Source organism: Haliotis cracherodii, unplaced genomic scaffold (assembly GCF_022045235.1).
Source record: "Haliotis cracherodii isolate W230 unplaced genomic scaffold, xgHalCrac1.p SCAF_6, whole genome shotgun sequence".
Classification (NCBI taxonomy): domain Eukaryota; kingdom Metazoa; phylum Mollusca; class Gastropoda; order Lepetellida; family Haliotidae; genus Haliotis; species Haliotis cracherodii.
This window is the reverse complement of record NW_027266319.1, coordinates 53805364-53822975: the sequence shown is the minus strand read 5'-3', so window position 1 is coordinate 53822975 and position 17612 is coordinate 53805364. Positions and strand designations below refer to the sequence as shown.

At 41.0% G+C, this 17612-nt stretch overlaps 1 protein-coding gene across 2 annotated transcripts; it reads right to left on the bottom strand.

Moving 5' to 3' along the window:
* Positions 1 to 4307: 4307 nt before the first annotated feature.
* Positions 4308 to 16637, bottom strand: LOC139445633 (betaine--homocysteine S-methyltransferase 1-like). 2 transcript variants are annotated; one of them, XM_071226810.1, is made up of 7 exons: positions 16447 to 16637; positions 14002 to 14192; positions 11322 to 11516; positions 9753 to 9864; positions 9488 to 9666; positions 5454 to 5535; positions 4308 to 4630 (listed from the first exon to the last, which is right to left on the bottom strand). In XM_071226810.1, exons 1-7 carry the CDS (start codon positions 16457 to 16459, stop codon positions 4353 to 4355), a joined length of 1050 nt encoding a protein of 349 aa, XP_071082911.1. In that variant the 5' UTR covers positions 16460 to 16637; the 3' UTR covers positions 4308 to 4352. The 2 variants fall into 2 exon arrangements, with proteins under 2 accessions (XP_071082911.1, XP_071082912.1); XM_071226811.1 differs by lacking the exon at positions 5454 to 5535.
* Positions 16638 to 17612: the final 975 nt, after the last annotated feature.

Below are 17612 nucleotides of genomic sequence, written 5' to 3'. Positions count from 1 at the left end.
ATCACAGAAGACACTCCCGTGCCATCAACACCCTTCCCTAGATCACAGAAGACACTCCCGTGCCCTCGTCACCCTCCCTAGATCACAGAAGACACTTCCGTGCTATCACCTTCCCCCTCCCTAGATCACAGAAGACACTCCCGTGCCCTCGTCACCCTCCCTAGATCACAGAAGACACTCCCGTGCCATCACCACCCCTCCCTAGATCACAGAAGACACTCCCGGGCCATCATCACCCCTCCCTAGATCACAGAATACACCCCCCTGTCATCACCCCTCCCTAGATCACAGAATACACTCCCGTACATCACCACCCCTCCCTAGATCACAGAATACACTCCCGTGCCATCACAACCCCTCCCTAGATCACAGAAGACACTCCCGCGCCATTATCACCCCTCCCTAGATCACAGAATACACTCCCGCGCCATCACCAACCCCCTCCCTAGATCACAGAATACACTCCCGTGCCATCACCACCCCTCCCTAGATCACAGAATACAGTCCCGAGCCATCACCACCCATCCCTAGATCACAGAATACTCTCACGTGCCATCACCACGCAAAGGGTAAAGGGTGACTAGTATTGTATTCGGTTAACGTCTTTTAGGCATACTGTGGTATTGCGGTAAAAATCAATCAATAGTCAGTACTGCAGCGTCTTACTGTGTAAGCACAATACACTGACTTTCCACTTACTTATCCTCACGACTGTTGTTTATTGCGTAGCCTTGAAGCTTTAGCACCAGGGCAAAGACACGTCTGATGTCACTTACCCGACCATAAAAAAGTACACGAACAACCACACAAGCACATTGGTCCGCATGACTCTTGATATCTTTTAAACTTTATTTTTTAGTGAGTGAGTGAGTTGGGATGAACGCTGTTTTTAACAGTATTCCAGTTAGATCAGAGCGAGTCAGCTTTCTGCTGGAGGAAAGCCCGAAGTGATGCATATCACCACTTTGGTGAAACCCACGAGCATGGGTATGGTGCTGACAATACCAGACACATAACCGGGATTCGAGCCGACGATCATAGGTTTCTGGTGTGCCCAAGGGACGCAACTCTGCCCAGCGAATTGTGACACCGTAGAAGTCTAAGACACACATACCCATCCACATCCCTTTATTTCGTAAAGATGGAAAGATTGAATGCTCTACACAGCTTCTTACTTCCGTGGAAACTGGACAGCTGGAAATCTCAAACTTAAAGTTCCTATTTCATACTTTGGAAATTGCGGTGGCCCTCTTTAAGCTACAGTAAACTACGGTTATAACGAACACGCTTATAACGAACTGACGGATATAACGAACTAACTTTTCAGTCCCGACTATTTGCTGTAGTTATGCTGTATATAATTATGCTTATAACGAACTACGGTTATAACGAACTAAAAATAGTAGTCCCTTTAAGTTCGTTATAACCGTAGTTTACTGTAATTCACTACCTTCTGTCAAAAGATGAGAAAGATGAGATGTTACGACATAATCTCGTTTACAACCCCATGTGTTGATTACAACATGAAATTCCAACCAATAATCTTGATTCTTTATTCTTTTCTTTATCTCGTTTCTCATTTTCAAACATTAGATTGACTGTAACAGATAGAAAGGATTTCATTGAGTATATGGCTTTTAAATTTCCTTAAGTTACACATTAACTTCATAATACAGCAGTAAAATACTAGGTTGGGCTTGTTTACTTCACAAAGGCATACACATTTAACAATAAGGTAAAATACAGCAGCACAAACCTTGAAATTGCGCTAAGTACATAGTAGTCCAATAAAATGTGCAAAAACAATGCCTTAACTGCACTAAATAAACAGGAAGATTAATATTGCATATACCTTTCATAACAACTTTAGGTAATGAGAATATATATGAACAAAAGTTGAAGTCTAGGACATATTTCCGTAAACCATGTCTAAATAAGCCACAAACCCAAAATTATGAAGAATTATGTATGGTAGAAATTAAGAAGATGCATTTATAAACAAATTCCTATTGATGAATTTTCAAATGCGTTAATATATGTGCCTTACCATTACTTTAGACCTCACTGGCTCCTAGCATGACTTCCTCATGCATGTTGCTTAAAGGGGAAGTGTACACGCAAAAATCACTTTCTTTCTTTTTCTAAACAAAACGCAATTTTAGAATTAGTTAGTATCTGTGTTTGAAAATATACACTCATTTTTTTCACAGTGAAAGTAGGAAGCTCACAATAGTGTGAAAGTGATATGCCGTTATGAGGCCTTCGTTTTACGAGCGAAATAGGCCTGAGTTATCCCCCTTAGATTATGACGTAATTGGTGCCAATTCAACTGGGTCCCTGTCTATTCTCAACGCAAAAGATATCAAGGACCAGTTTGCGGTAAAACAACATGGTCTACGACACACTCGGGCGCAAGGTGACTCAGCATAACACAATTCTGGCTGGCATCTGAGATGCTAGAATCACAAAACTGTACCTACACCACGTGAAGCGGCTCTAACAAAGCATGATGACGTCATAATGTTTATCAATTGGCACCAATGACGTCATATTGCAAGGGACATAAGCCATGGTGTTTTTGTTATGGAAATAGAACACTTGGTAAATGTGAAAAATATAAATCGTTTTAGTGCAAAAAATATGTTAATTAAATATGATGTTTTTATATTTTTGTCTATGACACTTCTATGTTAACACTTTTAATGTGGAAAAAGTACAAGAAAAAATGGTTCATTTCCGTGTGAACTTGCCCTTTAAAACACATGGTGACATGACCACGACAATCTGTGATTATCTCCCCTCTTATTAAGGTTGACATAAATTTGGCACATGATAAAAAATGAAACATAACATTCAAAACCAGGAAATTAAATAAACATCCTAACCATAACAATTATTTAATACTGTAAAATACTGTTGTTATATGCAATAGATAATTTGTGCAAATTCTAGAAACTAGATTTTATACCTCCTTAACCAATTGAGCTATCATAATTGATAGAAAATGGAAATAAAAATCTTGACCATTACACCCTGATATCTTAAGCTTATATGCTTTATGACGGCAGATGAAGACTTCAGAAACGAAAGTTTTTGTTTGTTGTTTAACACTGCACTCAGCAGTATTCCAACGGCTGTCTGTAAACAAACGAGTCTGGACCAGACAATCCAGTGATTGACATCAAGAGCATCTATCTATGAAAATGGGATACGATGTCATACAACAATCAAGTCAGCGAGCCTTACTACCCGATCCCTGTAGTGGCCTCTTACGGCAAGCATTGGATGCTGATGACTAAGTCAACCGGATCTTCACGGGACCAGAAACGAGAGTAATCGCCGAAAATGACAACCATAGTTGTACACGGTAAATTGTTTATTATTGTTTTTGAGTGCGTCGTAGTTTCACGTCCACTTGGAACCTTGGAAACAATTATGGCGGCGGGATAGCACAATGGATAGCTTGTCGGCCTCGTGAGCGACTGGTCCTGGCTCGATTTCCGAAGTCGATTTAGTCGTCCGTCTGTGTGTTACCGCAAGGTCAGAGTTGACATAAAACTACCACTCACTCACTCTAAGCAATATTGAACAATTTGCCGTATATAGTTATGGTTGTGATTTCATGTGTTTATTTTCGTTTTCACTGAGATACCTTCTGTTGTTAAGGTTTCTGTTCAACACTTTGCCAGTGTTACTATTCTTTATATTCTGGGTGTCGTTGATCTACAACTGGTAAATCAAAACTTTGTCTTTTATATATGCCTGGACATACACAATAGAAACCAAGAAATTGGGAATTAACGTAGCGTTCAAAAGTATTTCACTCTTACGTATCATATAGTATATTTGATTTCTTGCTTGATTGTACCCGCGTGGGGAGTCGAAACCGGGTTAGAATATTTCCCCCAACAACCGATACTGGTTCAAAAAGGTTCTGGGGGCACGGGTGGCCCGGTCGTCTAAGGCTCTGTGATTCGCTGTGCAGAGTTGCGTCCCTTGGGCACGCCAGAAACCTATGATTGTGGGTTCGAATCACGGTTCGCCCCGATTATGTTTCTAGGTTTGTCAGCACCATACCCGTGCTCGTGGGTTTCACCGAAGTGGTAAACGTCGGAGACCTGCATCACTTCGGGCTTTCCTCCCACATTAAGCTGACACGCCGTAATGTGACTGGAATACTGTTTAAAGCGGCGTTTAACCCAACTCACTCACTCAAAAAGGTTCTTCAAAATCTAAAACAGGTAACCCCTGATGAAAGGGATTTTATTTGTGCAATGACAATCAATAAAGATATACATCCATAGTTAAATAAAAGCGTCAAAGCGACATCCTTAAAGTACAGACGGTAAAAACTAACTCCCTGTAACTTTCATTTTGAGCGCCTGCTGGTAAGGATCCTCGCTGCTTTTGTTCTTCCCAAAAATAAAGTGCTGGGACATATCGGGGGAGTATCTACTGGCGGGGGGTCGACGCCCATATTCCTCCGCCACCACCCGGATGTAGTGAGAAGCGTTGCCACAACATAGTCCCACATACTGCACGCCCAGGGATTTGGCTTCTCGGGCAAAGTCGGCAATTTCACTTCGTCCACAGGCATGCGCAGGAAGGTCAACCGGAAAAGCCCTCTTTCCTTTAAAGAATGAATGAGTGAATGAATAAAAACCGGAAACGACATCATACATCTAACAGACACATTGAATCTAGACTAACATCTAGTCTCTGAAATGAACATATCGTACAGAAAAAAACAGTTGTTCAGTTATCTTAATAAAAATATAATAAAAGGGAGCCCAGTGACTCTCTTCCTGATACTACGGTAATCTAGACTTGCCAAACATTATAGACTTGCAGCCCGATACATATTTGTATCAGGGTCTGTAAGACAGACTACATTGAATCATACATGAGTTAAAACGTTTTACAAAATATTCAATGGCTCATACTTTTCAAAGCTTGCTAGGGTCCGACGTTAAAAAAGAGGATTTCAGATTGCAGATAACGAATGAAACGAAGGGGCAAGAAGGTCTGGGGTCTTGAATAAACAAAAAACCTAGCTGTATGTACATTCAGAGACTTAATGAAACGAGACCATCAACGATCAAGCAAGATAACATGTTGAAATCGTCAAACAATAACATCACGTGTTCCAAGTTGTAAACAACTGCCAGTGACCTGAAGAGAACCGGGGTCACGGGTGGCCCAGTCGTCTAAGGCGCCGCGATTCCCAGTGTAGAGTTGCGTCCCTTGGGCACGCCAGAAACCTATGATTGTGGGTTCGAATCTCGGTTCGCCCCGATTATGTTTCTAGGTTTATCAGCACCATACCCGTGCTCGTGGGTTTCACCGAAGTGGTAAACGTCTAAGACTCGCATCACTTCGGGCTTTCCTACCACATACTTGTACATATTCCAGCTTAATCACTGGACGGACAGAAACAAAGACATAGCACCTACCTGTCGCTGGATCTTTGAGAGACTGGAAGGTAGGCTGTTCTGTACACGTCCGGTATGGTACTGGCAGCGCCATAACAGGCCCCTAGAAACAAAAACACATGTCTGCATATTCGAGACATGACATAACAGATTATCCATAATGATATGAAAGAACCGATGTTCTTTAACTTCTTCTGAGTAGTGTATATTCTTTGATTACCACAAGAAGATTATTGAATAATGAATTTTGGTTGGGAGTGGGTGAGTATGGTTTTACGCCGCATTTAGCAATATCTCAGCAATATCACGGAGGGGGGCTCCAGAAATAGGCTTCACACATTGTACCCATGTCGGGAATCGAACCGGGTCTTCGTTGTCACGAGCGAACGCTTTAACAAGCAGGCTACCCGACCGCCCCAATTTTGGTTAGGGTCTCCAAGTAGGTCGGTTACTTGTTTCAGATCTATTTAAGAGGTCAGTCTATGGTTGTACCAATTTTAGAAGCGTGGCACCAGTTTGACAGCCATAATACAAGAGGATCAAATATGCTCAAGAGCTTCAATTTCAGTTTGGCAATATGTGCCAGAATTATCATTGCTAATACCAATTTTACATTCAAATTGGTTATTAATGGCAAACTGAGAAGCCATTAGCCCTAAATAGGACCAATATATACTCTGCAAAAAATAATACGCGAAAGTGATTTTAGATGTATATTATCATATAAATAATCAACAGATTGTAAGTGATTGTTCAAAATTGGCACACATCGCAATCCTGTATTGCCGTAGTTGGGGGCCGTGGTTGTTCTTTCACGTGAGTGACGTAGCCGTATGAATCTGTTCTGTGCTCTAGCTGTGAAACCTTGTCGGCCGGGTCTAGGGAGGTCATGATCACGTTTTGTTCCGCTCGTTTGATAACGGTGCATCAGTCTTGTAATGGTGCTACGTGGAAAAACCCTGCCAACGACCGAAGATGATTCGCCTGTATGCAGTCAGCCGATGGCCGTTGTTCCGTCAGTCGTGGCATGTTTTCGCTGTTCACATATTGTAAGATTGTGACGGCATGCAAATGAAAACCCAACGTTTTCATAGCTCAACGACTCATGTTGCACGTGCATGTCATGTTTGTGTGTTTCGGCGGCAGGCTCTCACATGGTTGTGTTTTTTTGCGATTTTTTCATCTTTTCACCAAATTTTCTGCGGTACCTAATTTCACACAAATCAATCCAAATCCATGCAGAAATGATGAATTCATTTTTGGCATTCATTTCGTATGGATATTGGCAACACTCTGTCAGATATTTACGATATTACTACTTTTGCGTTTCTTTGTAAGCAGAGTATATAACATTTGAGGTTGACATGGGTAGGCAAAACAAATTGATATTTGGATAAGATGTCAACTTCTTTGGAATATATTTGTTTCTTGATTGAAGATGGAGTTTACACACAATCATAAAATGGCATTCATTTCCTACAACATTTAAGGTTCCAAGATGTGCAAATATTGTTCTACTTTTGAAACATGCCTTTAAATGAACTGAACTTGCACTGAAATGAGCTAATCAGACTCGAATCGTTTTGATTGTAACAGATATAAGATATTCTTTGAGTATAAATAGTTGTTTTCGGCCAATATATTTTCTTTCAACGGAATCAAATGCCTTTGAAAGGCTGGTATTAACGAGTTACATTTTGGCTGGACTAACGAGTCTATGCATAGTCAAATCAAAATCGCGCACCGAAATCGAAATCCGGTTCGTAAAGTGTCATGCAGATTTCGGTCGACTGCAGGATTTGCAAAGCATGTGCACCGCCAACTCATTGTAAACAGATATTTTCTAAATCTTTTCATGTTTTTAATCAAGGTGCTCACGTGATTTGATGCACTTCGTGATGTAAGACTCATTTTATCCCAATATAGATCTTGATTATCGACCAGATCGTCTTGACTGGGTGCCAGCGCTTTGTTTGAAGCAAATGCAAGTCATACGAGAGGTTGAATCTTATTGGCGATCTGATACCTCTCTTGCCTCGGGAAGATGATGCCTTTGCGAAATCGACAAAACATGCACATACGTTACCTCTCTTTTAGAGAGTCTAATTGAAGCTCGTAAAATGACAACATTGTCCAATGTGGAATATCCAGCTCTAGATCCTGTCTGTTCTTTATATTTGTTTCCTACTGCATCTGGCCAAAACGTTAGTCTGCCATTAAGAATCATAATATATATATCATCAGTAACAGAACCCAATTAGGATCAGTATATTCATCCCTTAGTATTCAATATTTTTGTACTCTTCAAAAGAAGTAGATATGTTTGGTTCTGCAATACTGTACAGGTCATTAAAATAATCGTACCAAGTCTCTGAAATGATATTGTTTTTATACTTAGTACCTGATAAAGCTTGAACTTTGTACCAAAACGTTTTGAAATCCGTCAATGAATATATCAATTTAGATTGACGTTAAATTTCAAAAGTAACTTTACCATTCCTACATACAGCTTTATACCTATTTCTTGTAGCAAGATAGTGCTGAAGAGATACTTTGTGAATATATTTACGAAAGAATGACATCTCTGTTGTTTAAAACATTCACATTTAACATCATACAAATCCTTACAGAATCTTACAGAACGTTTCCTACAATCAGCTGATCACATACAGATATATGCGATTAGTTTAATTCCGTGATCAATGTATGTACCGCATGCTCAAATTTCTATTACACTGCTACCACTTCAGTGAATAATGACCTCTTACCCCATTCCATGTTTTTTGTTTGTTTGTTTGTTGTTTAACGCCTTACTCAGCAATATACCAGCTATATGACGGCGGTCTGTTAATAACCTAGTCTGGACCAGACAATCCAGTGATTAACATCATGAGCATTGATGCACGCAATTGGGATCGATGACATGCATCAACGAAGCCAGCGAGCCTGACCACCCGATCCCGTTAGTCGCCTCTTAAGACCTCATTCCATGAATACTTAATACTAACCATAGGGTCACCTGGACTGACCTCTCTGATTAATCAATATTCGTAGAAAGATAAAATGCTATAGGAAGATGTTCTGATTCACTTCTTGAAATAATACTTAAAGACAGAACATACTCAAATCACCAACATGATTCTATGATATAATCACTTACACTGCACCCATTAAGCCCAACCGATGTATAATTGTCTATTCCCTTGTCAGTATGACATCGACAGTTTATAATGTGCAAATTCAATAATCGAAAAATAGTGAGGTGAGGTGAAATGGGGTTTAACGTCGCGTCCAAGATTATTGCACTTATATAGCGACGTGCATGCACGTTTTTGTGTGTGTGTGGCTGCTTGTACTAGTCCGGACTGATGCCGATTTATAGTGCTAGCACACTGAGATACCATGCCACAGTTTAACATGAATACCCCACTCAGACACAGCATACTGACTCCGAGCCGACCAGTCCTTGTTTTAGCCCCTTAATGCCGAGCGCCAGACAGGGTAACAACAAGTACCATCTTTTAACGTCTTTTGGTATGACGCGGTCGGGGATCGAACCCCGGACCTTCCGATCTCCTGGCGGACGCTCTACCATTAGACCACGGAGGCGGTCCTCGAATATTATATATTTTGCCAAATTTGTTAGATTGCTGGTCAGAGAGGAACCTAGGTCTGTCCAAACCATCTGATATATATCCGTTATTAAAAAAAAATATCATTAGTTAAATATCTGTAATTATCATCAGTGCAATCATCAAGTCAAGTTTAATTTCAAGAGGTAGCAAAAGAGCTGTAGAATCCATATAAGAATGTAAGATGAGGTCATGTCGCTTATCGTATTGACCCTTTTGGTTCAACACGTGTAAAGATCCATGTTTTTCACATGACAACAAATTATTGTCCTCAATCGTACTTACAGACGATTTAGTGTATGGACCCTGGCAATATAAATGTGTTTCAGAATAGTCTGCATTTGTTTTGGATTAATGTGTCCGCCACGTGGAATAACCAATTATCTGACCGTAAATTTCTGTCTCTTATGGAATGTTTCCTACCTTGCAGGCCTGTCTGATCTCCCTAATGAGAGGCAGCATCGTCTTGGGACCACGCCCACAGTTCAACCCAACTGCAGCCGCTCCTGCTTCTTCAAGCCTGCGGCAGGCGACGCCGAACGCCAAACCGTCTGACGTATTGTCCACGGCATGGGAAATAAAGCTTATGACTGCCGGGAGTCCTGGAAAGACACGTCAGTGTGTTGCTGTATCTTTAGACGTCATGCCATTTTGAAATAATATTTATTCATTTTAGAATAAATCTCACCATTTCCATATTTGTTGATGCACTCAAGGGCAAGCATTGCCTCCCCTAGTTCACTAAAACTCTCTCCAACAACGTAGTCAGCTCCTTCCTCCACCGCCCACTCTATTTGTTCCTGAAGATAAAAAGGCAATCTTATATTATTGTGTCATTTCCTGAAATACACCAGTCAGTTGGCGAGTATGGTCTTACGTCGCATTTAGCAGTATTCCAGCGATATCACGGCGGGGAACACCAGAAATGGGCTTTCCACATTGTACCCATATTGGGAATCGATGAAGTATATTATTTTATTTTGTACTATTCTCACAAGATTTTCACAATTTATAGCGTGATTCGGATGTCCCTTTGGCAAGGAACTCTCCTAAGTCTTTTAGCATCTAGATATTAAGCAGAATACCCGAGGAAGATCCGGGGTAGAATAGGTCTTCAGCAACCCATGCGACTATGCTTATCGTAAAGACGACTAACGGAGTCCGGTGGACAGGCTCGCTGACTTGGTTGATGCATATAATCTTATCCCAATCGCGAGGATCGATGAAGTTAATCACTGGATTGTCTGGTCCACACTCGATTATTTACAGACCGCCGTCAAATAGCTTGAATATTGCTGAGTACGGCATTAAACAACAAATAAACAAACAAACAAAATATAAGCAGATGGTTGGTCAGTCGTAAATACGTGTTTGACATGCTTAGTTTCTGTAAGAAGTTTTCGAACTTCATCTCGTTCAGTCTAAGATGGGATAATGGCATTCTCACTTTGACATTCCTCGAAGGAATTATTGTCTTTACAGTTGAATAAGCAATCCAAATGTTCTAAGTTGTATTTCTGTGTTAGATAGTTTGTTTGTTTGTTTGTTTGTTTGTTTGTTGTTTAACGCCGCACTATTCAGCTTTTTGACGGCGGCCTGTAAATAATGGAGTCTGGACCAGACAATCCAGTGCTTGAAATCATGATCATCGATCTACGCAATTGGGATACGATGGCATGCATCAACCAAGTCAGCGAGTGTGACCACCCGATCCCGTTTTTCGTAATGAACTACCCCCGCGTCAGTAACGTGGCGTGCTGGCCTTGACATCACCGCTGAAATCAAGCTTTAGCTCTGGTATAATACACATACATTTGGGATGCGATGGCATGCATCAACCTGGTCAGCGAGAAGCTCGAAAGTAGTTGGAATGATGTTCAGTTAAACAAGTTAAACAAGGCGTTAAACAACAAACAAACAATATCAACTGATGTTGACAAATACGTTTATCTAAACACAAGAATATATCTATAAACATGGCCTCCGTCGTCTCGCACTTACTTTAAACATGGCTTCCGTCGTCTCGCACTCACTTTAAACATGGCTTCCGTCGTCTTGCACTCACTTTAAACATGGCTTCCGTCGTCTCGCACTCACTTTAAACATGGCTTTCGTCGTCTCGCACTCACTTTAAACATGGCTTCCGTCGTCTCGAACTCACTTTAAACATGGCTTCCGTCGTCTCGCACTCACTTTAAACATGGCTTCCGTCGTCTCACACTCACTTTAAACATGGCTTCCGTCGTCTCACACTCACTTTAAACATGGCTTCCGTCGTCTCAATCGCTTCCTTGTTATCCTTCCTGTACACCGTCGTGTTGCAGAGATCTCCAGCCATCAGTGTCCCGGTGTCGTCTGCCACCTGCCTCGCGATCTTCAACGCATCTCTGTTCAACTTCTCAAGGTCACCTTCACGGCCGATAACCCTCAGTTTCTCTCTGTGACCGTAGTACTGTAAAAGGAAAAAGACCTTTCTTGAAAAAAATAAATTATTCTGGTATTTACAAGTAATAATAACCTTGAAGAAAAATAAATAAATAAATTGTCGATGTCCTGAAAATGTTTCCTATGTCATGGTGATCTGTAAACAACCAAGTCCGATTTTTGCAAACAAGTGCTTGACAGAATGAGCAACGACCAACCCCATCACTCATTAGTTGAAACTCGCCCCTGTTATGCCATTTGGTTTGTACATCATACCGGTGATTGTGGGTTTCGCCCACATTTAGACATCTGTGATAATGTTTGTTTGTTTGTTTGTTTGTTTGTTTGTTGTTTGCCGCACTCAGCAATATTCTCCTCTATGACGGCGGTCTGTAAATAATCGAATCTGGACCAGACAATCCAGTGATTGACATCATGAGCATCGATCCACGCATTTGGGATATGACCGAAATACCTTCGAAGTAGGTCGTGACATCTGGAATTAACAGCGGGTTTCATTTCGAATTTTCAAAAAATGACAATTAATGTTAAGTTATGCAAAATAACGTACAGCGCATGGCGGAGCATTGCAGTTCACGCGGAACACCACGTACAGCATGCCACATTGCATGTCTCTTATTGTTTTGTCTGAGATATAATAACTACCCTCCAGAAACCATCACATGTAACATGTTTTGACTAGTTCAGTATACGTTACAAACTTAAATATGTTTAAGTGTAGTTCACATATAGTCGAGGAAACCAGTGAGCATTCAGTATAGATGGGCGTGTTTTGCATATATCTTGCAAAATGTGTTTTTTTCATTTATTGGTGAATTGCTCAGTTACATACCAAAATCTGTTTCTACATTTCTAAGCATTGAAAAAAATCATAAATGTTTGCACTGTAAACGAATCAACATGTATGCGTATTAGACGAGAGCTGAGGCTTGATTTCAAGAATGATGTCAAGGCCAACACAGTACTTGACTATAACGTGTGTCTGGGCATATGTGTACGTGTATTCGCATGTGTGTTATATACTTATGAAGAGCTTAGAACCATAAGGGCTAATGTCATGTGGAGTCTGTTTTGAGAAAAGTGAAGAAAACATATAATATTATGCATGTTAATGAACATTTTTTTACCGATAAATTCCTAGACATTAACGCAATCTGACAGCAGAGATATAAATGTTGTTATAAAAAACATTCACAAACGGAAATAAACTTACGTTTTCAATTTGTGTTAGTGTGGAAAGGGCCAATGTCTGGCCCTTTTATACCGTCAGGCATTTGCCATGTTTTACCTTGTGAGATTGATAAACTACTACTAAAAGTACAAACACATACTATTGAAGTACTTTTGAATGGTAGCGAGCGAGTGAGTGAGTATGGTTTTACGCCGCTTTTAGCAATATTCCAGCAATATCGCGGCGGGGGACACCAGAAATGGGCTTCACACATTGTACCCATGTCGGGAATCGAAGCCGGGTCTTCGGCGTGACGAGCGAACGCTTTAACCACTAGGCTACCCGACCGGCCCTTCTACAGGTAGACAGGAACTCATAGATGTTATTTATGCAATAATATGCAAAAAGGGCCAAAGTGCATTTTGGCCCCTTTTAACTTTTTTTATATATATTTTACAATAACCAATGGTGGGCGGGGAAGGATAGATCTGTACAGGATATTAAAGTAATGGTATCTCTATAACTCTCCCATCCCCTATTGTCTGAAGGGGCACGGATGGCCCAGTCGTCTAATTCACCGCGATTCGCTGTGAAGAGTTGCGTCCCTTGGGCACGCCAGAAACCTATGATTGTGGGTTCGAATTCCGGTTCCCCCCCATTTGTTACTAGGTTTGTCAGCACCATACCCGTGCTCGTGGGTTTCACCGAAGTGGTAAACGTCTGAGACCTGCATCACTTCGGGCTTTCCTCCCACATTAAGCTGGCACGCCGTGATATAACTGGAATACTGTTAAAAGCGGCGTTAAACACAACTCACTCACTCACCATTGTCTGAAGCACAACCCGATGAAGGGAAGTGATTTACTGTGAGCTTGCACTGTAGTGTTTAACCAGAGTCTGAGCGATACGTAGTTAATGAGATAATAAGATCATCGATGGCAAAAGTACCAGTATATTTGAAAATAAAACAAATTGAAAACCAATATTTCAATCATTTAGTACGGGCATATATTCAAACTATTCAAGTACTTATCCTTGATATCGGAAATAATACATGATGCAAATTTAGAAATGTTTATCTTCCCCCAAAAAAACGATATTTGAAAATTATACATTTTGAAACTATTGAAACATTTTATGAAGATGAAGAGAAATGCTTTCAACACGAGATATGGTCAAGTATTTAAATATTGGTTATCAACCTCGAAATTCATGCCTGGAAATGTCTGCAAACCTAGTCATAGTGTACGATGGATTGCGAACTTGACAACGTAGATTCTTTTGGAATTGTATTTCTTAAACATGTTTTATCCTTTATTACCGTAAATGCCAAACAAACGTCACTTCCGGCATTGACAAACTCCTCATGGAGATTTTTCACCAGATCCGGTCTTTCAATGACAACTTCCGGTACAAATGCTCCAGCTTTCAGCAAGCCTCTTCTCTCAAACTCAAACAGATATCCCTCCGCCACAACAATGTCCTCTTTGTCTTGTAGACGCTGAAGCAGACCTTTGAAACAGAAGATGTAGGGTTAGATGTACTGTGTCTGTGATGGTATGCGTTTCTAAGTGATGCTCATACACAAGTCCCCGCGATGAATCTGTCTATCTTTTAATAAAATTAATCTTTCCCTTTTTAAAACCTTAACATGTTTCGATCACTTTAGACTAGGGTCTACTCGGTCCAGCTCTTTCCATGATGATGTAACGACCACTCTTCCATTGGAACCGATTTCCCACTTCATGAATGAAGCGGTAAAACAGAACTCTGCTCAATAACAGTATACATGAAATTGACATTAAATATTCCCGTAAAGGGGTTGAGGGGGAGTGAGGGCATAAAGTATTTACGCAAGAGTAATTAGGGGAAATTTTGTAATAATATCGGCCATGTTCGTCATCGTAGGGGTGATGTGCCTAGATTCGTCAATTTTCAAAGCTATTTTGTCTTTTACGCCCATTGGAATCGGCGGATAATCGAGACTGGTTATTCTCTGGCGTTGCCGAATTATATTTACTTGAACTGGGTCGATGTTTCTGCTGGTGGACAGACGTCCCTGTGTTTCATCATAAGCTCGGAGCTAAGCATTTATCAACTAAGATGAGTCAACAACAATAGAAATGTTTGGGCCGAGACATGATAACTGCCGCTGCCACTGTGTTTCAAAGGGAACAGGCCCATTCTTGTCGTAAAAGGTGACTATGCTTATCGTAAGAAGCGACTAAGATCGGGTGGTCAGGCTCGCAAGTCACCGTATCCCAATTGCGTGGATCGATGCTCATGATGTTATTCACTGGATTGTCTGGTCCAGACCCGATTATTAGCAGACCGCCGTCATATAGCTGGAATATTGCTGAGAGCGGCGTTAAACAACAAACAAACAAACAATCAAGAGACCTATATTCTTTAAACATTCTTCTTTACTTATATGCAGTACAATGATTCGGTCATTCAAATGGCAATACAGTTAGAAGCTATGGTTTGTTTGAGAAGGACCTGTCCACAGATCTCCATCACCATCTCCATCTCCATTTCTTTAACGACGTGACAACTTTCTCATTACACCACTGGGTGTAAGACCCTGTACATCATTATGCCAATCTAAATCACATATACAGAAGATAAATTATACAATTCGGCCAGTTTGTTTTTCTCTTACGGGATAGAAGATTGATATTTTCACGACACTCATGTAGTGGACTAAATTATGATCTGTACTGAGTGTATCTTAACACTAACCCGTCATGTGCTTGTTGAAATTCTTACCACTATTTACTTGAATGTTTATGTTTAATTAACAACCAAATGTTATTCACATCTTTGTACGAGTGAGTGAGTGAGTGAGTTGGGTTTAACGCCGCTTTTAACAGTATTCCAGTTATATCACGGCGTGTCAGCTTAATGTGGGAGGAAAGCCCGAAGTGATGCAGGTCTCAGACGTTTACCACTTCGGTGAAACCCACGAGCACGGGTATGGTGCTGACAAACCTAGAAACATAGTGGGGGCGAACCGGGATTCGAACCCACAATCATAGGTTTCTGGCGTGCCCAAGGGACGCAACTCTGCACAGACATCTTTGTACGATATGGCGTTGATCGTTGAATTGTGATTAACGTACCGATGCTCCTATATGTGGCATTTCAGATCTGACCACAGTGAGCTCATATTTAAAGCTGTACATCAGCATATTGATAAGTGAGTGAGTGAGTGAGTTTGATTTGACGCCCCTTTTAGCAATATTCCAGCAATATCATGGCGGGGGACACCAGGAATGGGCTTCACACATTGTGCCCATGTCGGGAATCGAACCCGGGTCTTCGGCTCTCTCTCTCTCTCTACCCAATATTTAAAGGAATACACCCAATATTCATAGTAATACACCCAATATTTATAGGAATACACCCAATATTCAGGGATACACGTTCAGCAAACAGCCTGCAATTGCAACTGCTTCTTTTAAATGTAGAATGAACTGTTGACTACAATCTTACTCTTCGTATGACAGAGGTCCGCCCCTGTGGTCTAGTGGTAGAGCGCCTGCCCGGAAAGTCGAAGGTCGGTGGTTCGATCCCCGTCCGCGTCATACCATAAAACGTTAACAGATGGTACTTGTTGTTACACACACACGCGAACACACACGCACACACACACTTGTGCATGCACGTCGCTATATACGTGCAATACTCTCGAACGCGGCGATAAAGCCCACATCATCTTCACTTTCGTGTGATATAACTGTTATAAATATAGTTTATTACCTACTTTTGCTGGTCATTGTGATCTCCGCTCGTCCTCAGAAGAATCAAATGGTTTCCGTTTTTTCAGCAGTGTTCCCTCCAGTCGAAACTAAACGACAGCTATTGACTTGGATCATGTACGGATCATGTACGGATCACGTACGGGATAGGTGTGGTACTCTGATTGGCTGTGACGTGTGTGTGGTCAGCTCTTGATGAAATGGGTCGCGTTGAAGGGCTGATGAAATTCAGCCAGATGCTTTTCTAACATGAACTCTGTTTATCAAAACAGAGCTGACACAACATAGATAACAGAGATAAAAGCTCCATAATGCATTAATGATTAAATGAACGAATATCATTCTCTACAGAATTTTTTTTATATTGACACATTTCCCTCCAATGCGCTGAAATGAGAAGCTCATATCATTCGTGTCGTGTATTGACGACCTAGATTTGCATATGGGTGACCCACTCTCATTATTGGCGCCCTACTTTCAGATATTGGCGCCTTACTATAGACCAACTCTCAGAGGTGAATCCAGAACGGTTGTGTCTGCAATAAAGATACAAAAAACTCACAATATAACACAGAAACACACGCTTACAAAGTTTTCATCCTCTTTATTACAGGGGCGGTCGTTGTTAAAGTGTTCGCTCGTCACGCCGAAGACCCTGGTTCGATTCCCGATATGGGTACAATTTGTGAAGCCCATTTCTTGTGTCACCCGCCATGATATTGCTGGAATGTTGCTGAAAGCGGCGTAAAACTACACGAAACCTGTAGTTGTATACAAACGAAAATCACAGATGTTTTGCATATACAGTGCATGATCGATCATACGCAGAATGTAGGACTGCGTTACATAAGCCGAAGATACACGTCGTTGCTGTGTACTGATTACAGTCATTATAGTAAAGGTATCAACCAAGTTTTAGGCATGGTAACACAAAATTTACCAACAATAACAAAGACAATGTTGAGTGGACATAATGGAAACGTGGCTACATGACGCAATTAGTCCATCCTATTACGAAAACTGCCACGTCAGGCAAAGCAATATCTCCTGTTTAAAAGAGTTACTGTCATTATAACTTTACTGTTGATTTAAACATATTTATTCACAAGGAGTGAACCGGATTGGGGGACAAGTTCTTCCAACTTTACTATTGGAACTATATATACAAGAC

Bases quoted from the DNA above. Each gene is read 5' to 3' on its own strand.
- LOC139445633 (XM_071226810.1), bottom strand. The intron at 5,536-9,487 runs GTAGGAAACATT...TTTTGTTTCTAG, and splicing joins AGATCAGACAGGCCTGCAAG to GGGCCTGTTATGGCGCTGCC. The intron at 4,631-5,453 runs GTAGGTGCTATG...CATTCTTTAAAG, and splicing joins TCTCAAAGATCCAGCGACAG to GAAAGAGGGCTTTTCCGGTT.